This window comes from Martes martes (genome assembly GCF_963455335.1).
Source record: "Martes martes genome assembly, chromosome: 6".
Lineage (NCBI taxonomy): Eukaryota > Metazoa > Chordata > Mammalia > Carnivora > Mustelidae > Martes > Martes martes.
In genome coordinates, this window is record NC_137893.1 from 90,263,392 (window position 1) to 90,287,103 (window position 23,712).

At 53.9% G+C, this 23,712-nt stretch overlaps 3 protein-coding genes across 4 annotated transcripts; 1 reads left to right on the forward strand and 2 right to left on the reverse strand.

Annotated features, from left to right (window-relative positions):
- HSP90AB1 (heat shock protein 90 alpha family class B member 1) lies at window positions 1-6,447 on the forward strand. The gene is made up of 12 exons (XM_080805297.1): window positions 1-213; window positions 1,691-1,837; window positions 2,130-2,336; window positions 2,454-2,613; window positions 2,756-2,889; window positions 2,999-3,307; window positions 3,954-4,119; window positions 4,483-4,673; window positions 4,808-4,955; window positions 5,085-5,353; window positions 5,616-5,949; window positions 6,071-6,447. Exons 2-12 carry the CDS (start codon window positions 1,691-1,693, stop codon window positions 6,178-6,180), a joined length of 2,175 nt encoding a protein of 724 aa, XP_080661423.1. The 5' UTR covers window positions 1-213; the 3' UTR covers window positions 6,181-6,447.
- A 243-nt stretch (window positions 6,448-6,690) lies between these two features.
- SLC35B2 (solute carrier family 35 member B2) lies at window positions 6,691-10,180 on the reverse strand. 2 transcript variants are annotated; one of them, XM_080805298.1, is made up of 4 exons: window positions 10,069-10,180; window positions 9,339-9,532; window positions 8,993-9,147; window positions 6,691-8,243 (listed from the first exon to the last, which is right to left on the reverse strand). In XM_080805298.1, exons 1-4 carry the CDS (start codon window positions 10,077-10,079, stop codon window positions 7,305-7,307), a joined length of 1,299 nt encoding a protein of 432 aa, XP_080661424.1. In that variant the 5' UTR covers window positions 10,080-10,180; the 3' UTR covers window positions 6,691-7,304. The 2 variants fall into 2 exon arrangements, with proteins under 2 accessions (XP_080661424.1, XP_080661425.1); XM_080805299.1 differs by lacking the exon at window positions 10,069-10,180 and adding an exon at window positions 9,890-10,010.
- A 742-nt stretch (window positions 10,181-10,922) lies between these two features.
- NFKBIE (NFKB inhibitor epsilon) lies at window positions 10,923-18,381 on the reverse strand. Its single transcript, XM_080806650.1, has 6 exons — window positions 17,747-18,381; window positions 15,203-15,305; window positions 14,265-14,487; window positions 13,201-13,289; window positions 12,795-13,034; window positions 10,923-11,961 (listed from the first exon to the last, which is right to left on the reverse strand). Exons 1-6 carry the CDS (start codon window positions 18,112-18,114, stop codon window positions 11,896-11,898), a joined length of 1,089 nt encoding a protein of 362 aa, XP_080662776.1. The 5' UTR covers window positions 18,115-18,381; the 3' UTR covers window positions 10,923-11,895.
- Window positions 18,382-23,712: the final 5,331 nt, after the last annotated feature.

Sequence of the window (23,712 nt, forward strand, 5' to 3'; positions counted from 1 at the left end):
GGGCAGCGGCAGGTGCGAGGCTGACAGGCATCTTCCTTTAAGGCGGAAGGATTCGGGGGCGGGCAGTTGGTCTGTGTTTCGCCGTATATAGGACGACTGGGGGCGCACAGCCGCTCTCTTGAGTCACCCCCGCGCGGTCTTGTTGCGGACTGGTTGCTGGACGCAGTCCTTACCCACCGTGGTCTGTAGTGCTTGCAGCTCTTCTCTTTTAAGGTAAGGTAGGGGTTATTTTCAGATTATTCTGTCTGGAATGCTCTTTTTGAGTTGTTTTCGTTCCTCGTTTCGTTCCCAAAGGCTAGATTTTGTGGGTTTGGAGCGGCCTCTGGGATAGGACGACTCCACCTTTCGTTTGGATGGTGGGCGGGAGGGGGTTGGCGAGGTAGGCTTGTTTTTTCACCTGTGTTCGGTTGGAGGTGCTCACCCCGGGCGAAGACTAGCCGTGGGGGAGGTGGGCCGCGGACTGGGCTTGGGGTAGTGGGCAGCTGCACGTGGTGTCCGCGCCGGCCCGGGACGCTGCCATGTTTGCCCCTCCACTTCCGGACGCGGCTACGGGGCGCCGGAGAGTCCCCAAGGGTGGTGGGTGTGCGCGCTGGACGTGACTCAGCACAGCCTGGTATTGGCCTGGCTTTGCCTTCTACCCAGTGGGAAGCGTTTTCCAAGTGTTTTCGGTTCTTTTCTGTAAGGTTCTGCGGTGAGGAACGTTTATGGACGGCTCCGGCCCAGGATGCTTCCTCCCTCCTTCCAGATCTTTCTCGCAGTCTCGGTGGTGGGGGAGGGAAGAGGAGGGGGCAGGCTTTGGAAGATTCATGGGCCCTTTCCTCCCCCGCCCCTCTCGGAGAGCTGAGATTGTTCTGGAAGCTTCTGGAGCCCGGCGCCCCGCCCTGGTGCCCGGATGCTGGGGCGAAGGGAGACTGCGCGGTGGCGCCCCCTCCTCGCGTGGCCCTGGCCGACGCATGCCCGGCAGTGACGAGGGTCTGCCCGCGGACTACGGCCACCATCTTAGTTGTGTTTGGTTTGGCCCTACATTATAGTCATGTGTGTTGAAGGGGGGTCACGATAATGGAGTTTTTGCTTCGTCGATTCTTTGTCTTAGTAGCTTCTTGGGCGGGTATCCATCGGTCTCTGGTGTATTCTTTCCCCTATGCCCTGAGGCAGCAGTCACACATGTGCTTGTGGAGATAACCCATGGGAGAGCCAATGCTGAATTACTCTGTTTTCTTTTTTTTTTTTTTTAACATGAAATCAGTCGCCTTGGGGTGTTGTTTTTCCTACCAAAAAACGTAATAGAACTTTAGTCTCTGGTTTTCTCCTTCAGGTACCTGGAGCTCTTTTTTTCCTGTTGGAGCCAGGGTGTTCATTTCCAACAAGCTACCCAGTGATGCTGAATCTCTTGGGTCCCATGGCCTACTTGCAGTAGTTGGGCTTCAAGATATCTTTCCAAAATCTTTGGCATTGTATATTGTGTTAAAGAAGTTTTTTAAAATTTTCTTTATAAATTCGGTTCCTACTAAGGATACAGGCTGAAATCTTTGAAGAAAAGGCTTTGCAGGCTTTAAGGAATATGTTTAGTAGCCAGCGGAAAGCAGTTTGAAGTAAATCTTTTCTAGTCTGTATTGAGACCTGGGTGTACATCAGTGTTAAATATGGGGTCGTGGTGTTCTTTTGTAATTCTTGACTGTTTTTACTTTAGATGCCTGAGGAGGTGCACCATGGAGAGGAGGAGGTGGAGACTTTTGCCTTCCAGGCAGAAATTGCCCAACTTATGTCCCTTATCATCAATACTTTCTATTCTAACAAGGAAATATTCCTTCGGGAGTTGATCAGTAATGCATCTGATGTAAGTGCTTTGGGCACATTAATTTGTGGTATTCCTTTTCAGCACTCAGGGAAAGGGAGAAAGGTGGTTTGGCATTTTACGGGGCTGCTGTTGGAGGAGATAAACATTCTGATTTTTAAAAAGTTGGCTTTACTCTCTGGGGTTAGATGGAATATTGTAACTAATTACTGTGCTTAAACACGGGGTTGGGTGGTAATCAGAACTGAGGCTATTTGGAAGTGAGAAAGTTTTGTTTTTGGATGAAGATGAGCTTCAAGAAGCAGAAACATAATATTGAAATTTGTGTTTTTAGGCCTTGGACAAGATTCGCTATGAGAGCCTGACAGACCCTTCCAAGTTGGACAGCGGTAAAGAGCTGAAAATTGACATCATCCCCAACCCCCAGGAACGCACCCTGACTCTAGTGGACACAGGCATTGGCATGACCAAAGCCGATCTCATAAATAATTTGGGAACAATTGCCAAGTCCGGAACTAAAGCATTCATGGAGGCTCTTCAGGTATGTGGTATTTTAGCTAGACATGCACCATTCATTATTGTGGATATTCTTTGGTTTGCTGTAGTTTTGTGTGTGTCTGTGTGTGTGTGTGTGTGTGACTTTAAAACTCTTCGGCAGGCTGGTGCAGACATTTCCATGATTGGACAATTTGGCGTTGGCTTTTATTCTGCCTACCTGGTGGCTGAGAAGGTGGTGGTTATCACAAAGCACAATGATGATGAGCAGTATGCCTGGGAGTCTTCTGCTGGGGGCTCCTTCACTGTGCGTGCAGACCATGGTAAGTTGACTTTCTTGTTTGGGTTAGAATTCTGTGGAAATCTGTAATAGAGATCTTAAGTATGTTCTCTGTAGATATTTTTTATTACAATTCTGCACTTAGTTTTGTGTCTTCATGCTGTATCGTGATTGATTATTCCTAGGTGAGCCCATTGGCCGGGGTACCAAAGTGATTCTCCATCTTAAAGAAGATCAGACAGAATATTTAGAGGAGAGACGTGTCAAAGAAGTGGTGAAGAAGCACTCACAGTTCATAGGTTACCCAATCACCCTTTATGTGAGTGTAGACTAGTAATTCTCACGTGTATGATGTCTGCTGCTCAGGAGAATGGGATAGTCTCTGGTTCTTCGGTGTTTCGTGTTCTGAAACCTTTTTGTATTTTCAGTTGGAGAAGGAACGAGAGAAGGAAATCAGTGATGATGAGGCAGAGGAGGAGAAAGGGGAGAAGGAGGAAGAAGATAAAGATGATGAGGAGAAGCCCAAGATTGAAGATGTGGGCTCTGATGAAGAGGATGATAGTGGGAAAGACAAGAAAAAGAAAACAAAGAAGATTAAAGAGAAATACATTGATCAGGAAGAACTGAACAAGACCAAGCCCATTTGGACCAGAAACCCTGATGACATTACTCAGGAGGAATATGGAGAGTTTTACAAGAGCCTTACTAATGACTGGGAAGACCACTTGGCAGTCAAGGTGAGAACTCTTGCATGTTGACTCAGGAAGAGCAGGCAGAAGGCTGGTGGTAGACAAGTAGAACTTGCCCAACTGGTTGGTAGGTGGGAACTGAATGCCATGGAGCCATGTCCATTCACTTACTGATGACCCTTCCAGGGTGAAGAAAGGATATCCTTCCCAGTGACCTTACTCTATCTCCATGATGGGTTCTTAATGGGATTGTTTTCCCCTTGATCTAAGGGTTATATAGCTGAACCATCATAGCTTAATTCAGGGTATAAGAGCTTAATTTGTTCAACAGCTGTCCAATGGCATTTCTTGTATCCTTGGATTTTCAGGAAGAATTTTTTTTTTTTTTTTTTAAGAACATCTGTTAAGATTTTTGTTCTAAACAATTTAATGAAATGATGGTGGGGATAAACATTTTTTTTCTTCTTTTCTTTTTTTTTTTATTTATTTATTTGACAGATCACAAGTGGGGAGAGAGGGGGGGAGGCAGGCTTCCTGCTGAGCAGAGAGCCCAATGTGGGGCTTGATCCCAGGACCCTGGGATCATGACCTGAACTGAAGGCAGAGGCTTTAACCCACTGAGCCACCCAGGTGCCCCGGGGATAAACATTTCTTTCTTGAAATACACTACTGACTTATCTTGGATTTGTTTCAGCACTTCTCTGTAGAAGGTCAGCTGGAATTCAGGGCATTGCTCTTCATCCCCCGTCGGGCTCCTTTTGACCTCTTTGAGAACAAGAAGAAAAAGAACAACATCAAACTCTATGTTCGCCGTGTGTTCATCATGGACAGCTGTGATGAGTTGATACCAGAGTATCTCAGTGAGTGTGGTCTTGGTCTCATGTAGTTAATAGTCCTGTGGAACCCTCTCAGCATTCTAAAGAAAGTGAGGTCTTGTTTTTTTGGGGGGAAATGAAGTCTTCATTGTAGATAACATGGGAAGTGAGGGTGCAGTGAGAAATAAGTCCTATTGAATTTAGATAATCCTATCTTTTTTTTTTTTTTTTTTTTTTTAAAGATTGTCAGAGTAGGCAGAAGGGAGAAGCAGGTTCCCCGCTGAGCAAGGAGCTCAGTCCTCAATCCCAGGACCCCAGGATCATGACCGGAGCTAAAGGCAGACACAGGGACTGAGCCACCCAGGTGTCCCTGCCCTGTTTTTAACTGTTCTCACTGGTTGATTGCAGACTTCATCCGCGGTGTGGTTGACTCTGAGGATCTGCCCCTGAACATCTCCCGAGAAATGCTCCAGCAGAGCAAGATCTTGAAGGTCATTCGCAAAAATATTGTGAAGAAGTGCCTTGAGCTCTTCTCTGAACTGGCAGAAGACAAGGAGAATTATAAGAAATTCTATGAAGCATTCTCTAAAAACCTAAAGGTACAGATGTGGCTCTCCGCACCCCCCCCCCGAAAGTTTTTTTTTTTAATTAACGGCCGGGGGTTATTTTTATTAACACAGAGGGTAATCGATTTTAAGTAAAAAAAAAAAAACTTTTGTTTGGACTTTTGAAGCTTGGAATCCATGAGGACTCTACTAACCGGCGCCGCCTTTCTGAGCTGCTGCGTTACCATACCTCCCAGTCTGGGGATGAGATGACTTCTCTTTCAGAGTATGTGTCCCGCATGAAGGAGACCCAGAAGTCTATCTACTACATCACCGGTGCGTCAGAGCCTGAGTCTGATCAAAGTCTCTTTCGGGGTGTGAGGAGGGAAGGGAGGGCATTCGGGACTCCCTGGGAACTGGCAGGAGGCAGCACTCTGACCTGAGTCGCTCTGAATAACCCTACAGGTGAGAGCAAAGAGCAGGTTGCCAACTCCGCTTTTGTGGAGCGAGTGCGAAAGCGGGGCTTCGAGGTAGTGTATATGACGGAGCCTATTGATGAGTACTGCGTACAGCAACTCAAGGAGTTTGATGGGAAGAGTCTGGTCTCAGTTACCAAGGAGGGCCTGGAGCTGCCTGAGGATGAAGAGGAGAAGAAGAAAATGGAGGAGAGCAAGGCCAAGTTCGAGAACCTCTGCAAACTCATGAAAGAAATCTTGGATAAGAAGGTTGAGAAGGTAAACAATTCTGGGATTAGGGTGTATTTTGCAAGCAAGCGCTTTTAGGGCTGCTTTGCTCAGAATCTTCCAGTCAGAATTTGCACTACGCAATGAGTAGTGTTAAGGAGCCTAACTGGTTTAGAGCTTTCCTTGTCTTTACCAGACAGGTTTAAGGTTGGTATTTCTGTAATGTTGGATATAGATTGCAGCTTTTCTTGAGTTTCTACAGAGAATAGAACTTGTAGAATAGAACCAACATGGTTTTGGTAACTGTCCACAGGTGACCATCTCTAACAGGCTAGTGTCTTCACCCTGCTGCATTGTGACAAGCACCTATGGCTGGACGGCCAACATGGAGCGGATCATGAAAGCCCAGGCCCTTCGGGACAACTCCACAATGGGCTATATGATGGCCAAGAAGCACCTGGAGATCAACCCTGACCACCCCATTGTGGAGACGCTGAGGCAGAAGGCAGAGGCGGACAAGAATGACAAGGCTGTCAAGGACCTGGTGGTGCTGCTGTTTGAAACAGCTCTGCTCTCTTCTGGTTTCTCACTCGAAGATCCCCAGACTCACTCCAACCGCATCTACCGCATGATCAAGCTAGGCTTGGGTGAGTAAGACCTTTGTTAACCAGAATGTGACAGGGAACTGAGGAGCTGGTCTCACAGGGACAAATTTAACTTCATGGAATTTGAATCAAAGTTCATGTCCCATTTTTTTTCTACTTCTAGGCATTGATGAAGATGAAGTGACAGCAGAGGAACCCAGTGCTGCTGTTCCTGATGAGATCCCCCCCCTTGAGGGTGATGAGGATGCCTCTCGCATGGAAGAAGTAGATTAGTTCTACCTGCAGACCTTGAGCCCTCTGTATAGTGTCCCCATGGCTCCCCAGCAGCCCAAGTGGCCCTGTTCACCTGGTTCCCTCTGCTGATGTCTAGTGGTTTTTTTTTTTTCTTCCTCCTGTCTTTGAGGCAGGAAAGAAGGCCCTCAAGCCCTATCCCTTCTGATATTTGACAAGGGGTTTGGATGTGTGTTGTGGTTTTTTTTTTTTTCTGTTTATTTTGTTCTGAAATTAAAGTATGCAAAATAAAGATACAGTTTTATAACAGTTATGTTGTCCCTTGTAAAGTGGATCTCATGCTGCTTTTTGGGTTTCTTTAGCTTCCCAAGTTGTACCTGCTGTCATTCCGAGGATAAAAGTGTTCCTGGTACATTGAAAGCTAAGGTCACCTGCAGGCACTTAGCACTTTTGAAGTCACCCAACATAGACTCTAAAGGGTAGCTTCCAACTACCATGTAGTTTTCAGTCCCCGTCCTAAAGCATACGCTTCAGTGAGCCAAAACACAGGACTTTAGTCCATTGCAGCATTTAATTTAATAAAATAAAATTATAAGAGCAAAATTACATTTCTGGAGTACCAAAACCTGTAACTGACTCTTAGAGCAGAGCCTAGGAATCCACTAACACAGACGGTGGTGTCACTGGGCAGGGCTCTCCCATCCCCCTCCTCCAGCACAGCACCCATCTTTCACAGACTCCTGGGAAAGCAGCACTTGGAGCCTACAACACTTTTGTGCTTTTCTCACCAGAGTAAGAACTGTAGGTCTCTGGGAGGCTGTCTGCAAGGGTGGGCCACTCAGGGTAGGGGATAAGCACAGGTGAGGTGTTGGTGGAGCCCACAGGGCAAAACTTCAGGGAATTAGAAGGGGTGGGGGCTTTGGCAGGTGCCTCTGCCTTCCGCACCCCTCCACACAGAGGATGGTCCTCAGAAGAATCCATACTAGAGAACGGGTGACTTAAGGCAAAGGGGAAGGCTGCCTCTTGGACTCAACCCCAACTTGCAGAGCTGGTTTGTGATAACAGAAAAAACCTGCGTTCTGCCCTCGAGCCAACCGCCTCAGAGGTTACAGTAGGAGAGGAAAATTGGTAGTGAGGGTCTTGTTCCACTTCACGCCTCAGGCCCCTCAAACTTTCTGCACAGGAGACTCGACAGGCACGGCCTTCTTTCCCCTTTGCTTTAGACGGCCACGGGCATAGACTCTGAGCAGGAGGGCAGCGAAGACCACAGCCACCCCCAGACCCCCCACCACAGTGACAGTGTGGCCATAGAGGAGACAGGAGAGGAGGATGGCAAAGGCCTGGCGGAGGGTCATGATGATGGTGAAGATGGCAGCGCCAAACTGCCCGATGGTGTAGAAGATGAAGAGCTGGCCACATGCAGAGCAAACAGAGAGCAGCAGGGCGTGCGCAGCAAATTCACTGTGTCGCCCCATGAAGCGGGTTCCCTCCAGGAGGGCCCCCTGCTCCAGCAGGGAGCCCACCGTGAAGAGGCAGGAGAAGAGGTTGACCCCAAACATCATCTGCACCGAAGACATCTTATAGGCAAACAGGGCGTCCTGCCAGTTTGAGGTGAAGCTGTCAAAGGCGATGTAGCCTGCCAGCAGGATGAGGCCTGACAGCGTGGTGGCTGGGGAGCTGCGGGGCTCGGGGCCACTGGAAAGCAGAAACATGCTGACCCCGATGGAGATGAGGCCAGCTGTCAGGTACTCCCAGTGTTCATAGCTGCGCCGAGACACCAACTTGCCCATCAGCATGACGGGGATCACCTTCGAAGCTTTGGCCAGCACCTGGGTGGGGAAGCTGACGAACTTGAGAGCTTCATACTGACACCAGCTGCTAAGCACATTGGACAGGCTGGCAAAGGAGTACCGGTACATGGGTGCCCCGTGGCGGGGCTGCTTGCAGAGGATGCAGTAGAGGCCGGCCACGATCAGTGCCAGCACTCGGTTCATGAGCACCAGGAACTGAGAGTCTGTGAAGCGCTCACCTGGCGACGTGGCAGTAGCCCCATAGCTGCGGGTCATCACTCTTTCCTGCAGCACTCCCCAAGTCAGGTAAGACACCTGTGTGGGGAAGGACCAGAACAGGGGACAAGATAAACCAGAGAAAGAAAGGTGGGCAAAAAAGCATCTTGACAACCTCCCTCTTTGTCACATGTCTAAATGATTTAAAAGACAGCATACATATTTTGGTCCCTCTGCAGTAACTAGCAGTTTCCTCTCCCCTTCCAAGCCTGCATTCACCTTGGAGAGAATCAAGTGTGTGCGAAACACGACAACAAATGCTTTAAGACTGTCCAGACCCTGTGTCCGTGCCCCACACAAGGGTAAGTCAAAGCTGACTCCATCCCAGGTATCTTCCTATCTATGCTCAGTCAATTCAGGGAGTAAAAAGATGGGACACCTGTTAGTTCAGCATGTGTAGAACTAGCAGTGCCCACTCCAACATGCCAAGAGCTCAGCATCTTTGCTCCTTCTTACATGGAGTGGGGGAAGGCTGAATGGCTTCCCCAAATTTTGATCGGTGGGTTCACAGTATATGACACACATCACCACAAGGGGAAGTGTAGTAAGAGCACAGAAGACATCACAGAAAAGAGAGTAAGGGGAAAGAAGGAAAGAAAAGACAGCATGTCATCCAACTACTTCTAAGAAGATTATGGCAGTGTGCCTCTGGGAGGAGGGGGCCACGTAACACACTAGCCAGGAAAGCCTTGGGACTGGGGACTTGGGGTGAAAACTCTGCTTCCATGCAGTCCCTGTCCACAGGGACCCAACCCAGGAAGAGAAGCGGAGCCCACCTGCCTACCTACCTGGAGCCCCGCAGCACAGAAGAGCAGCTTCAGGGCTTGCCAAGTGGGAGTGGTCTCTGCCGGCTCTGTCCGGGAAGCCAGAGGAACCTCGTCAGAGGCCTTGGGCTCATTGCCAAACACACAAGTTTTCACCAGGGGGAAGCAGAGACCCCTGCCTAAAAAAAGGCACACAAGATCAAGATTTCACCTTCTCCCCAGCCCCTCATCTTCCCCAGAGCAGCCAGCTGCCCTGCTGTCAGGCCTGCAGGTCTCCCGCCCTCCCTTTCCAAGCCACATCCCTATTTGGACTGCTGGTGAGCACTCATAAAACGGACCCTGCACATTAACCCACCCTTTCCGCACACACCTGTCTCCAGGTAGTTCTTCCGCCTGAAGTATTGCACCATCAGGTAGCCGGGTACCATAAAGCTGGCATAGCCAGCAGCATTCACCAAAAAACGGAAGAACCATAGCTGCGTCCATGACTCTGGAGGGGCTTCGGGAGTCTCCCCACCTGCCCCCAGGGAGGGGAGCACAGCCAGCACCACCACTGCCCACCACCTGCGGGGACAGCGGACGTAAGGATTAGGGTGCAATTCCTCATCCACCCGGCCTCCAGAGGGGACTACACTGGAGAAGGGCCCGGAGTCTCCCCGCCCCCCTCAGCTGCAGCCCAGCCCGGACAAAGAGCCTCTCTCTCTCCGGGGGCGGGGTGGGGGGGAGCGGAGGCCGGCGCGGGCTAGGCAGGGCTCCCTCCCTCCCCGGGGGCGGATCCGCCCCTCTGACCACACAGGTTCCGTCTGTTCCCTCTAGCGCTCTCCTGCCGCTCCGGCCACAGGCGGCGCCCCTCCTCCCAGCCCGCCTTCCAGGATCCGGGAGCGCCAGAGTTCCCACTTCCTCCGCCCGACACTCCCGGACCCTCGCCAGGAGCACGAGTCCACGCCGCGCCCCCTCTCCCTGCCGGCTCCGGGCTCCGCGGGCCGGCCGGCCGCCCGCCCGGCAGCTGGGACCCCACCCGGCCCCTCGGTGCCCAGCAGCGGCAGTCACGTGGCCCGGGGGCTCGGTCACGTGGGCCCGCCGCTCCCCTAGTCCCCCACCTGGCGTCCATGGTCCGGGCCGCGTGGGGCGGAGGGGGGCCGGGGAATGCGGTCCCCGGGCCGCGCGCTCCCTCCGCTTCCGCGGCCGCCTCCAGCAGCGGCCAGTGAGCTAGCGGCTAGCGGAAGTACCCTGCTCTTCCCGCCTCCCTCCCGGCGGCCGCCCCTCCGCCCCCAGCCGCGACCACGCAGCGCCCCGGGCCGCCGGCAGGCCACAGCGCCCCCGCGTGGCCTGGAGGGAGACGCGGCTCAGGAGCCGGGCGCCTGGCCGCCCCGGGCGGGGCGGGGCGGCGTGGTGGGGGGCGGGGAGGCGGGGACCCCCCAGGCCGCGCACCCCCACCCCGCTTCGCCATCGCCCTGAGCCCTCACAACCAACCCGGGAGGTAGTGGTGCCCCCCTTGCCATCTCGGGATGGGGATGCTGAGGTTCTGCGTCCCAAGCGCTCTCTCAATTTACCCCTTTCGCGTTTTCTGACAGGAAGATCTCTCCTTCCTTTCTCCTCTGGGCTGCAGTTCTGTCCCCCAATAACCCATGACCTTCGAGGCTCTGCATGACCTGGCCCTTCCGCCTCGACCCCTCACTCACCCTCTGCGGAGTCCCACTGGCCAGGTCCTCTAATTCACCCAAGGCCTTCCCTTGAACGCTCTCCCCACATCCTTACTCACCCTTCTGTCCGGCCTAGAGATGACAGGCCTCAGAGCTCTCCCCTGACTACCCAAAGGCCGGCCCTCCACCAACGCGTGTTCTCCTCACTTTACTCTTCCTTCACAGAATCCACTGCAACTTGTAATTACATATTTATTTGGCTGTTTTATAATTTTAATGGCTGCCTCATTCACTAGACTATAAGCTCCAAGTGGCCAGAGACTGTGTTGGTTTATTCCCCCATACCCGTACTGAACATATTCACCCACCAAGGGCTTCAAACGTGTGGAATGAAAGGAAAAACATACAAAGCCATAGCTCCCTTGTGTTACCCTCCATAGGCCAGCCCTTCTCTCCAGGCTCCTCTAGGGCAGTGATGAGCAACCCCCCGGGAGGGGAGTGGGGGCTTCTCATCTCACCTCCTCTTTATCCCTCTGTTTCCACACAAAGGGCAAGGGTTTGTGATGGACAGAGAGGCCTGAGGACTGTTAGCTCTCCCCCAACCCCCTCCCCCCCCCCCACATACCTAGGAAGGTCCTACCCTGCTCAGGGAGCAATTTCCTTCTCTTTGTCTCTACCGTAAAGTCACAAGGCAGGCCTACTTAAAAATCCCCAATGCACACAGACGTGTGCTCGCAAAATGACTCTGGGAGGGGGGATCTTTTTAAAGGTCTCTGCTGTTTTAGTGTCATGTTATTGAAACTTCCCCTTCCCCAAAGGCTCAGTTCAGGGCCTTCTGTGTGAAGTCTTTAAACAACAGTGTTTAAGAGTCCTCAACAGCAGTGAGATGGAACCCCTCAGGGTCCTGCTTGCTGATTTCAGTTTCTCTCCTCACTCGGGAGAGTCCATGTTTTCCTACTGATTGGCAGTTTCAGGCTGACCCAACGTGGGTAGAAACAAGGGCCCTGCCATTCTCTAGAGGCAAACAGGCTTTGCCCAGGATACCGGGAGCTTTGGAGTCTTCAAGAATCTCCATCCACCTAGGAAGGTCTTCCTTCTAGACTGGCCTTCTCTCACTTGTGATCCCTCCTCTCAGCTCAGGACTGTGCTGGCCCCAGGCTGTGGCCTCAGCAGTCCCCAGGACACCAGGAGGGCACGTTGTCTGGGCCCAAGCTGCAGCAGCTAAAGCTCCAGCTTCCAGATGGGAAGAGATGGAGTCTCTGGGCCCCAGACTCTGCCCCAGCTTCAGTCAGCACACAGCAGTGGCTTCCCAGAGATCTTCAAGTCATCAAAGGGCAAAAGAGCCAAGGGCTGAGGAGAGAATGGAGAGAAGCAAGATCAGGGCCCATGGGCAAAAGGCAGCAGTAGAGAAAGGGAGCTGGGGAGACGGATTGGGCCTTTTCCTCTCCACTGAATGACAGCTGAAGGATATCAGGGAAAAAATCCTCCTACTAATCCCCCAAATAGAGGCCCCTCTGGGCTAGACAGAGCCCTGAAGCCTTACTTAAGCCCTCACTCTCTAAGATAATGTCAGAATATCAGAGCTAATAAGGACACCAGAGGTGATACAGCCTCTGTATCACCAGGGTCTGGGTTTGTTGTTTTTTTTTTAAGTAAGCTCTAGGCCCAACGTGAGGCTTGAACTCATGACCCAGAGATCAAGAGTCACAGGCTCTACGGACTGAGCAACCCGGGTGCCCCTGAATCCTTTTTTACACTGAACATTTTTAAATGGGAAAGACTGTACAGGAAATCTAGGTTCCACCTCTCTTGAAAAATTCCAAGATCTGGAAGTACTTGAGCACATTCCTCCTCTGCGACTATCTGCTGAAATCAAGTAGGGTGACCCCTGGGCAGAGCCTCTGATCCTCCCCAGGCCCCACCACCCTGTTTTACACCTAGCCTGACTCACTGATCCACTGCAGGGCTCCTGTTAGAGTCCAAGTTTGAGCTCCCTGGTCTTGACCAACTAAGGGGGTGGGGGCAGAGGCTCGCTCCAAGTCCCACAGAGGGTGAGTGACAGAGTCATGGATGTGGATTACACCCCGGAATCCCAACTCCTCGGCCCTTTCAGCTGTCACAGCTCCTGGCTCTGCTTTGGGTGTGGGAGCTCCTGGAGACGGAGCCTAGTCTGGGCCTCTTACATCCTCAGCCAGGTCCTGAGGAGTCTCGTCCTCCACGTTCCGTAGCAGGGAGTCAGCGCCGGCCTCACACAAAGCAGATGAGATGCTGCTGAGGCCCCGACCAGCCGCGAGGTGCAGGGGGGTGCAGCCGTTGAGCATGCGGGCATCTACGCGGGCACCAGCCTGCAGCAGGAACTGCACCAGCCCCCGCTCCTGGGTCTCCACAGCCAGATGCAGCGCGGTCTTTCCACTCGTGCCCTCCTGCAGGGGAACAAGGCTCTCAGCCATGGGATCTCGAGAGGAATCCTGCCAGGCCCTGGGGCTCCAGATGAGAAGTGCCACCCCTCCTGATGGCTGGGCAGGGGCCCCAGGGCCGGATCAGGCGGTGGGGCAGGCCCAGGGCTGGGTCATGACCAGCCCCCCTCACCTGCGTGTCGATGTCAGCTCCATTCTGAAGCAGCAGTTCCATGAGAGGCCGGTTCCTCTGCAGGGTGGCGATGTGGAGACAGGCCAGACCTGGGATGGGTTGAAGCTGGGGGTCACTCGTCTGTATCCACCAACTCTCCCCCCGCTTCCCTCACTTTCAGGGACCTCCCTGCCCCTCAGCCCCAAGGGACTTACTGCCCACTCAGTGCCTCTGAGCACAGGACTGTTCAAACACAAACCTGAAAAACCCCCTCAAAAGTCTAAGGGGAAAGGAACTCAAAGTTTCCACCTTTTCAAAGTCATGTTATTGAAACTTTCATGCTTCAAGGGTTAGGTGGCTGAGTAACACCCCACATACACGCACACCCTCCCCCCACAAGCATACCCTATCCCCAGTCTCTCCCCACCCCCCACCTCTCTGAAACTCTATCTGCCTTCAAGCCCTGTCCCAAAACCACCATCTTCAGAGCTCTCCAGGATCCCCAGGCCCCAGCCCCTCCCCAGATGCCACCTCCTGCCCTGTGCCCCCCTCCCAGAACTAGATTCAAAGTGTCTGTTCAAACGTCCCTGCTCCTTGAGGGTTTCCCTGGCCATCCTCTTTGAAAATCACACCTACCCCCGTCCCTCACATTCTAGTTCTCACTGTGCTCTACTTTTCCCCCAGGCCTTCCTGCTTGCTAACCTGCTGGAGAACTCCCTGCTTAGACTTACTGCTGGCCTCCATCATTCTCTGCTTTGTTCACAGATTAAGTCTCACTCCCGGAATAATGTCCGGCACACAGAAGGTCCTTAGTACATTTTTGATACGTGAATTAATGAGTTAATCTAATCTCTGTTAAACTAAATAGCTCGAGGGCAAGGTTTAGCTCTCTCTTTTGCACATAGTAGGCTCTCAGTAATTCTCAATCGAATTCATTCATTCATTCATTCAGCAAAGATGTATGGAGTACCTATGTGCTTGGAACTGGAGGTGCACTGACGGACAGGCCATAAGCCTCCTGTCCCTGAGAATGGAGTCCCTCTCCTGCCCCCTTCTCATCCCACGGGCCCCGAGGCTGCCCATACCTTGCCAGTTTTGCAGCTGGAGGTCCAGGGAGTGCAGTGGTCCTCGGCCTGGCTCAGGCCGCCCCTCCAGCAGGCAGCGGGCACAGGCCAGGTGCTGGCGCTGACAAGCCACGTGCAGAGCCGTGTCACCCTGTCGATCCTGTAGCATGCGACTAGCCCCCTTCAGGACCAGGGCCCGAACTGCGCCAGGCTGGTCCAGGTGTACAGCCAGATGGAGTGCTGTCTGTAGGCATAGAGGGGCCCAGGGCTACTGGAGCGTGCTACTCCCTCTGGCAACATGCTAGGGTGGACCCAGGAATTACCAGCTGCCACACTTTGAGGGCCGCTTAGAAAGGCTATGGCCCTGGTTTTCCAAGGAAACGCTGCCAAACCCTTCCCTCTGTCGCTGCCCAGGCAGCTCTTGGGACCACCCCCGCCAGGTCTGCAGGCAGGGTGAGGGAAGTGGGCCCCAGCTCTTCTTGCAGGTCCTCTTAGCCCCTGCAGAAAGGACAGATGGGTACAGGGTCTACCCCCTCCACCTCTGGGGAGACCTCTGTTATCCCCAGGGGCCAGGGGACAAGGAAAGGTTGGAGGGCGGAAAGACAAGAGGTACCAGGCAGCCTCTATCCGCCATACTCCTCTTCTAAGGCTCCACACAGATGCCACTCCCATGTTAAGCATTCCCTGGCTACTCCCCACGGACACTGGATCCCACAGTAGCTGGTATGTGTCTCTATCACAATTCTTGTCACCATGCTCTGCAGTTAGGTGTGGACATGAGTTCCCTAGCCCATGCTCGAGCACCTCGTGGGCCGACGCTGTGTCTTGCTCATGTTTGTATCATCAGCTTCTCTCTCTGTGTCTCGCATACGGTTTCCAGAATGTGCAGCCTGATGTGGCTGCTAGGAATGGGGCAGGGATAGGTATCCGGGGACAGCCCACCCTCTCCCCCAACCTACCTGGTAAAGGTTGTTCTGAATGTCCAGGACCTCCTGGGGCAGCAAAGCCAGGCAACAGAGCAGCACAGCTGGGGCCTCGTGAATCACGGCCAGGTGGACCAGCCTGGGAGGGGGAGGCAGCAAGAACAGGGTTCAGTGTCAGGGCTCGGAGCCCTAGACAGTGAGCTAGGGGCCTGGGGTCCTGGGGTTAGAAGGAAAAACACATCAATCTCTAAGAAGCCACTCATAGGGTGGGTGTAGGAAGTGAGAGTTTGGGCCAGGAAGTGAGGGTTGGTGTGGGAAGCCAGGATCCTGGGGCTGGGAGCTCCAAGTTCCCATCGCTGGCCTTCAGGAGGGCCTCGGCAGAGTGGGAGCATGGGCAGGGTGCTGATGGGACAAGGTCCTTCCTGTTTGGCCTGCCCACACCCCGCTCCCCTCTAGTCCCAGGGCCCTGTGAGGCCAGCTGCAGCTCGAAGCCAAAAGGAAAGCCGCCGAGATAGCATAGACGTGGTTTCCGGGGCTGAGCTCCCCACCTCCGCCAACCTCAACAGGGAGGATTGAGAGGGCAGGAGCAGGGTTACCCCCACTCCCAGCAACTCAAAGTTATATATTGAAAGGGAGAGAAAACAGAAGCTCTGGGAAGAGGAGGCAGGAGACAGTGAGGCAGCCTGTCCTGCTGCCCTTTACAGGGGAATCAAGAGGGTCAGTCTTCAGACAGCACGGACCCAGTGGGGCCTGACCAGAGGCCATCCCCCACTCTGAGTACACTTCCAAGGGGAGGTCTGTGCGGTGCAGAACATGTGCGTCCGTTGGGGGCCAAAGAGTCTGAGCCTCTTGCTAGGGTGGGAGGGGGCAGCTGGGAGGGGAAGTTCCAGTCCTGGGGTTTCCCCACATCAGGTGGGGAAAATGAAAGCCAGAGCTGGAGGGTCTAAGCCAGGACAGACGCCTTGGGGCATTAACCGCCCTGAGGGGTAGTTTGGGTAAAGGCACATCTGGGCTGGGGAGGAGGCTGCTCAGGCGGGAGTGTGGAAAGCTTGGTGGCTGGCGGCAGGAGAGGCCCAGGAGAGAGAGTGACAGAGGGAGGGCGGGAGGAACCGCGCTGGAAATCCCCTCGGCCAGGGCCTGTTCTCTAGGTCACATTCCTGCAGCCACCTCCCTCTCTCCCTGTCTCCCCTCCTCCCACTTCCTCTTCCCACTTCCATAAGTCCCAAAGGCCAGACACCTCTAAGGGAAGAGAGCGCCCCCTCCTCCCTAGGAACCTCCTGGGGAGTCCTGACTCCTCTTCTCTGCCCCCCCCCCCCCAGTCTAGACACAACACCTGTCTCTAACTAGATTAAGGCTGCAGCCCAGAGGCTAACAAAGGACAGCAGTGTCAGAAGTGTTCAATCCCTAGATCAAAGGTCAGTCATAGGGATTCCACACGGAGCTCCCTAAATCTTGGTTCTGGGCCTGTGGGCTGGTAATCTGGGCAGGTTACAAAAAAGGCCTGGGGTCATTCCTCTCCCACCCACCGGGTCCACAGGCTATCTTTGTCAAAGGCCACCCAAGATTAGGACCCTCCCATCTCCAAAAAGCGGGTCAAGACAGACACCTCTGGCCTCCCCTACCCTCCCCATTCATTTCAGCATCCCCGATCTGGGACCCCGGCACACTCCACTCTGTTTCTCGCCCCCAAATCCCAGCCACCCCCTCACCTGACAGTGTTTCTTCTTCCTAAGGGGCGAATCTTCAACTGGCCAGTCCCTCCCACACAAAATGCTTCTTATTTCAACTGCCTGCCCCTCTAGCCCAGTCCCCACCAAACCTCACCTGGACCTGGGGAGAGAAAGGGTAAAGTAAAGGGATCAGACAGGACAGTGAGGAGGACTTGGGGGGCTCAGGAGGTGGAGGGTGTCGGTAAAGCTGACTCCAGCCCTCACTTCCCCTTTTGCAGCAGAGAAGGAAGTGAGCTGGGCAGCCAGCCGCCTGTCTGTCTGCTGGGGCAAGAGTGCCCCAGCCTGGGTCACCCCCTCTTCCTCAGAGCTAGCCTTAGCTCTGCTCCCTGGCCGTACCCCCATCCTTAGCTCCATGACCCCCCACTGGCAACCTGTAACTGGCACCTTTTGTTCCTTGAGACAGGGTACTATGAGGTCGGGAGCTGGAATCCCAGATATTGAGCAAACAAGGATGTGCTCTCCCCCAGCAAGGGGAGGAAAAAAAAAAAAAAAAAAACCACTTTGACTGGTGAGGGGAATTTTCCCTTCCAGGGGGTGGGTTATTGGTAGCTTTCCGGGCTGCTAGCTGGGGTTCCAGGTATCTGGTAAGGGCCCTGTCAGCTCTGCCCACCTCCCAAAGGGAGGGCAGAGAGATGATGCCAGGGCCTCTGGTCCGGGTCTGGCCAGAGCTCGAAAGTGGGCTGAGTGTGAAGTCTGGAGTTTGGAAGAGAGAGTGGGGACTGCCCCTTCCAGCGCAGGTGTTTTGAGGGATCCTCACAGACTGGGTTCCCGGCCTGCTGAAGATCCTGGCAGGCCAGGAGTTAGCATCGACTGGAAGGGGTCCCTGTCTCAACCTCGACCCCATACTCACGTGTCTCCATCTTCGGAGATGTAAGTGAGGGCTTCCAGCTGCTGAGGGCTCAGCGCCCCCGCGGCGGGAAGCGGCGAGCGTGGGGCTGGGTTCTCGGTCTCCGTTCCCCCCAACAAGGGCAAGGGCTCGGTGAGGGACGAGGAACCATAGGTGGAGTCAGCTCGCTCCCCATCTGTGTCTTCCTTCTCCTGTGGCTCCTGGGCTGTTCCCGGAGGATGAGTCCAGGGCTGGGGGCCGTGGCCATCTGTGGGCCCAGAGGCTGGGGCCGAGGTGGGCTCGGGCAGGGAGCGCAGAGAGCGCAGAGACTCGATGCCCGAGTCATACTGGCTCTCATCTGTCTCGTCCGGCCCCTTCCGCGCCTCCGACATGCCAGCGGTCCCGGCCCGCGGGGGCCAGGTCCGAGCAGGATCCGGCTCCGGGCTCCGCCGCGCCGCCTTTCCGGGTTGCAGGTCCGCCTTGCAGAGCTAGCGCCCGCCCGGGAGTGGCCTCCTTCCCGGGCTGCGGGAGCCCAAGGGGTCGGCGAAAAGCGCGGGCGAGGATCGGAGCTCTGGAGGCTTCCACGGCAGCGGCTACTCGAGGTGGCTGGACTGCCCAGCCGGACTCGCTCCCTCGCCCCGCCCCTCAGGCTCCGCCCCCGACAGGCGCTTCCGGACCGAGGCCCCTCCCTGCGGAATCCCCCTAACGCCGCCCTCTGCGTTGGCTTCGAGTCAGGGGTTACCCGGTCCTGAGTCACTCGTGCGTTCATTCACCCACTCATTCATTCACCCATTCATTCATTCATTCACCCACTCATTCATCCATCCATCCATCCATATTTTCCCTTCCTTCTTTTCATTAATTCCATGCATTTTCTTTTCTTCCTTCCTTTCTTCCATTTCATTTTTTCCATTCATTCATTCATTCATTCATTTGGGTTTTTTTTTTAAAGATTTTTATTTATTTATGTGACAGAGAGAGCATACACAAGCAGGGGGAGGGGGAGAACCAGGCTCCCCACCCAGCAGGGAGCCCTCCTGGGGGGTTGATTCCAGGACTCCAGGATCATGGCCTGAGCTGAAGGCAGCTGCTTAACTGACTGAACCACCCAGGCGCCCCTTTTCATTTGCTTTTCTTTTTTTTAAAGATTTTATTTATTTATTTATTTAACAGACAGAGATCACAAGTAGGCAGAGAGGCAGGCAGAGAGGAGGAAGCAGGCTCCCCGCTGAGCAGAGAGCCCAATGCAGGGCTGGATCCCAGGACCTTGGGATCATGACCTGAGCCAGAAGCAGCTGCTTAACCAACTGAGCCACCCAGGAGCCCCTCTTTTCATTTACTTTTAAAGGAATATTTATTAATCATCTGCACAGGCTACGCAACTTGCAAGGAGAGCACTGCTTCCTATCTCCTACCCATTTCTCTCAATTTCTGTGGCTTCCTCCTCTATCAGTGCCCAGGAGTTTGGGTAGGAAAAGAAAGGGGATACCTATTGTCTTTAAAGGAGCAGTTCTGTCTTTGGGTCCTGGATAGAGGGTCTCCTGAGTCAACTTCCTAGATCACATAGAATTGGGCACAAGGACGGTTTTTTCGTTTGTTTTTGGTTTTTTGAAAGTGGGTTTTCTCAGGCAAGCTGTTGTCTTAAAAAAATGCAGATATGGGGGCGCCTGGGTGGCTCAGTGGTTTAAGCCTCTTCCTTCAACTCAGGTCATGATCTCAGGGTCCTGGGATCGAGCCCCGCATCGGGCTCTCTGCTCAGCATGAGCCTGCTTCCCCCTCTCTCTCTCTCTGCCTCTCTGCCTAGCTCTGATTTCTCTCTGTCAAATAAATAAAATCTTTTAAAAAAATGCAGATATGCAGGTCATATTTTTTGTTGTCTAAAAAAGCAGAATGGTCATTCTTCACAGGGATGAAACACTGGCTCTGGGTGGTTACGACATCTGGTTACCCCTAGTGGTCAGGGAAGTTTAGTTCCTCATGTGGGGCCAGAATGGGGAGGCCCCCGACATGCTGGGCCATGTTCTCCTGAGGTCCCCACCACAGCCACAGCCCCAGTGCCAGCACATCTTCCCTCCTTCCCTGTCCCTGCTTTCCCTGGGCCTAAAGGGCCTAGGGAGGTTGTCAGCAAACTCCACCCATATGGTGAGCCCCAATCCGTGCCCCATGATTCATCCCCTACCCCAAGTGCCATCAACCCAGGGGCAGCAATGTCCTTAGAATATCATCCCTAAGGGACCATCTTCTTTTTCCAACTCTGGCATTGGGGGAAGGAAGCTGGAGTGAGTGCAGACAGCTATGAACCAGGTTTCCTACTGCCCTCTTCCATGTAACCTCATTTTATTCCTTCGTTTGACAAGTACATATAGGGCTTTTCCTATATGTCTGACATTGGTCTTTCTGCTGGAAGCAAAACTAAGTATCATAGTAACAGTAATAACCAACAACCACTAACCCCACCTCCACTCAAAAATGTCCCATGGTCCCAGCCTTCAAAAATCTCCCAGCGCCTGGGTGGCTCAGTGGGTTAAAGCCGCTGCCTTCGGCTCAGGTCATGATCCCAGCGTCCTGGGATCGAGCCCCGCATCGGGCTCTCTGCTCAGCAGGGAGCCTGCTTCCTCCCTTCTCTCTCTGCCTGCCTCTCTGCCTACTTGTGATCTGTCTGTCAAATAAATAAATAAAAAAAAATCTTAAAAAAAAAAAAATCTCCCAGCAATTATAATACAGAGTGCTTACGCAAAGATAGGAGTGAGAATAGGGTGCCCTGGGGGCACACAGCGGGTCGACTGCCCAGTGGAGTGCGGGGAAAGAAGGGGACTGAGGAGAAGAGAGGTACCCAGTGTGTGTGCTTGGAGGGGTGAATCAAGAGAGAAGCATGGTGGGCAGCCAGGAGGAGATGCCCCACTGCTCTTCATCCCTGTGGAAAACCAGAGTGGAGAAGATGGCTGGGCATGAGGCAGTGAGAAGCCATGAGGGGAAAGCCCGAGGAAACTGAAGCATCTCCTTCCCTTGAGGTCAGTGTGACTTCAGAGGTTTTCAACTTCCTCCCCTGACATGTTCCTCTCTCATCCTCAAAGTCTAGAGCAAAAATACAGCCGGGAACTCTAGACCCAGACTACTTGGGCTCAGATCAGGCATTATCACATCCCCATCCTAAAGTTGGGAAGCTGAAACCCAGAGAGGAGAACTGAACTGCCCAAGATCCAACAGTTAGGAAGGACGGGGGCCAGGTTCTCCTGTCCCTAATCCAAAACTTTGAAAAACATTTTCACTGAAACTTTATTTCTTTTATAAAGGTCTAAGGAGTTGGGGCATCTGAACCTACCGCAAGGACACAAGAATGCAGGAGTATGCAGTGAACCCCACTTGCCTTCAGATAGAGGCTGAATTTAAGGAAAAACCTATCCCAATTCAGTCTGGAGTCTCACTTGGAACCTTAACAGGTGTGTACCAGCCCCTTTTCTGGCCACATGAGGTCAGCATTGAGTCACTTACGGCTTCCAGCACCTTGCCGGTACTCTTGACTGGAAGCCCTTCAGGGAATACTTCAGAATGGGGAGAGGGAGCATGCAGTGCCATTTCAAAAGATGACTTGGGGACACTGACTCGGGCCTCAGCATGGTCAGGGCCCTGACTTTGCTTCCTCTGCCCCACTAGTCCTCTTCTCTCTCTGCTGTTTTTTTCTGGTTCCCTTTGTAGTGCCCCCACTCCCAGCTTCCACCCACCCCAGCCAGGCTCCTCTTCAAGAAGGCGGCCCGGTTGCCATGGTGACCAGCTGGTCAGCTGGCTCCTTCCTCGCCCCCTCCCTTCACCCCTCTTTCCCCTGAGCTTCCAAGGAAGAGTCATGTGTGTGAATGGAGAAGGGGGGGGGTTGTTGTCAGGGGTCCTTTATCTCTTGGGAGCTCTGGGGTTGGCCAAAGGGAGTGGGAAACAGGAGCGAGATTGTAACAACTAAATGGGGAGTGGGAGCCTCCTATCTGAGTTAGGAAAGGGTCAGGCTGGGGACTCTGCACTTTGTCTGCAGTGAGGACTGAACTAGGTGGAACAGGCTGAGACCAGAAGAGGGGTTGGAGTTAGATGTGAGGTAGGGTTTCCCACAAAATATGGGTAGGAGGCACTGGAGTGAGCCCCCAAGCGAGAGTCTTCCTCTGCCATGAGAATGAGGGAGGGGCCAGCCTCTTCAGGACCCCACCCTTCCTCTGTTTGGGTCTGGAGGCTGGAATGACCCACCCGTGGAGTGGAGGAACCTCAGGCTGGATGGTTTGGAAGCAGTAGGCAGTCAGCCAGCGACCTTCACTTTGCCTGGAAAGAGGAGAATAGGAAAATGGAGGCAGGACCAGGATTGGGTGTGTTGGGGACAGGTGGGAGAGAGGTAGTGGCTCTTCTGCCTCAGGTAGCCATCCCAGCAGATCAGTGCGCTCGCCCCCTGTCCCAAAGACTGGATTATCCAAAACTTTGCCTTAAGATAACTTCCTACCCACAGATATCCCCACAGCCTTTGGAATGGGAAAGGTCTGGATTCTAGGACTAGCTCTGTGAGTACTAGCTTGTGACCTTGAATAAATCACTCACACTCCTTATACTTTGGTTCCTTGTGGGCAAATAGGGGACCAAAGACTCTAATGTAGCACCGGGCACACAGCAGGGTTCCACAGGGTACACACATGGATTGAATATGCATACCCTTTATACTATTTTATCACAATGACTGGTCCCCCTCCCCATTAGACTTTGTGCTCTTTGAGGGTAGAATATCATATGTTTCATTTCTGAACAGAGTACACAGTAGGTACCTAATGCCTGTTTATTGAATGGATCCATCCAGGAATTAATGAATGCATGTCAGTTTTCTTTCTGCCTGACCCGGGCAGTACAAGGGAAAAGCAGTGTGGGTGGATGGCAGGAAGGGGTAGGCTACTTGTAGTCACTCAGCCTGGCCTGCGGTCTATGACTTTGCCTCCTACACCCACAGAAGAAGGGCAGAGCCTTAGAGAGTGTCCAGGCAAATTCTTCAGTGCACAGATGAGGAAACTAAGGTTTAGAGGGGAAAGCACTTGCCCAAGGTCACACAACCGCTTAATGGCAGAGCCAAGATTAAGAACTGGAATTCAGGTTTCCTGTTCTCCAGCCTAGGGAAACGCACACACTTCATTGCTTCTTTGGGGCTGTTCCTCTAGGGAAGGAAAAATGGCTCTGTGAAGCCTGGTTCCCATGTCCTCCCCTCTGCCCTCTGTTAGTCCTTTCTCACATCTAGCTCCCGTCCTTTCTCTTTCACGCGATTCCATCTCTGCTCACTTGGATCTGGCCTCGGCAGGCTGGCTCCCGCCTTAACCCGTTACCACCCAACTGGAAATAAGGATCTTCCCTAGGGTTCCACGGCTCAATTTCCTTTCCCCCACCCTCGGCCCCAGGAACTTGCGGGAACCAACGATGGGGAGGGATGTTGGCTGAACCGCTGGTGCCCCCTCCACGGAGAAGGGACGGAAGGAGTTGCGGCACAGATCTTGCCAGGATGGGGGGTGGTGGTGGTGCGGTGAGCAAGGCTGGGAGTGGGGAAGGGGTGCGGGGAGCCCCTGTTGCTTCTTCTCTTTGGGGGGTGGCTATTAGGTAGGCTTGGGGAAGGCGGAGTTTGGGGGGCCGGGGGCGGGGCTCTTGAGCTGGGAGGAAGAGGGGGGGCGCGCTGGCTCCAGCTCGGCTCAGACAAAAGGCGGCGGCGGGAGCGGGCGGGAGGCGGAGCGGCGCCGCGAGGGCCTCAAGGTGACACCCGCCCCCGGCCCCGGCCCCCCCGGCCCGGCCCCCCAGCCCGCCTCCCCACCCCCAGCCCCTAGCCCCCTACCCCCGGTGCCCTTTCCAGGCCCCCTCCCCCCTGGCGGGGGGTGGGGAGCAGCGAGGGCCCCGCCCCCTCCCGCCCCCTCCCCAGGGCCCGCGCAGGATGCCCTCGGCCCCCGGCAGCCCCCCGGGAAGCCCTGAGCTCGACGCACCCCCTCTACGCC

What these genes read in the sequence shown, in the direction of transcription:
- SLC35B2 (XM_080805298.1), bottom strand. An exon ending in GAAGAACTACCTGGAGACAG is followed by an intron (nt 9,148 to 9,338) that starts GTGTGTGCGGAA and finishes GCCTTTTTTTAG; the next exon opens with GCAGGGGTCTCTGCTTCCCC. An exon ending in TCTGTGCTGCGGGGCTCCAG is followed by an intron (nt 8,244 to 8,992) that starts GTAGGTAGGCAG and finishes TTCCCCACACAG; the next exon opens with GTGTCTTACCTGACTTGGGG.
- HSP90AB1 (XM_080805297.1), top strand. Translation starts at nt 1,691, where the DNA reads ATGCCTGAGGAGGTGCACCATGGAGAGGAGGAGGTGGAGACTTTTGCC. An exon ending in GTCTATCTACTACATCACCG is followed by an intron (nt 4,956 to 5,084) that starts GTGCGTCAGAGC and finishes ATAACCCTACAG; the next exon opens with GTGAGAGCAAAGAGCAGGTT. An exon ending in TGGATAAGAAGGTTGAGAAG is followed by an intron (nt 5,354 to 5,615) that starts GTAAACAATTCT and finishes AACTGTCCACAG; the next exon opens with GTGACCATCTCTAACAGGCT.
- NFKBIE (XM_080806650.1), bottom strand. Translation starts at nt 18,114, where the DNA reads ATGTCGGAGGCGCGGAAGGGGCCGGACGAGACAGATGAGAGCCAGTAT. An exon ending in ATCTCCGAAGATGGAGACAC is followed by an intron (nt 15,306 to 17,746) that starts GTGAGTATGGGG and finishes TCCCCCTCCCAG; the next exon opens with GCTGGTCCACCTGGCCGTGA. An exon ending in GAGCTGACATCGACACGCAG is followed by an intron (nt 13,035 to 13,200) that starts GTGAGGGGGGCT and finishes GTTCCCCTGCAG; the next exon opens with GAGGGCACGAGTGGAAAGAC.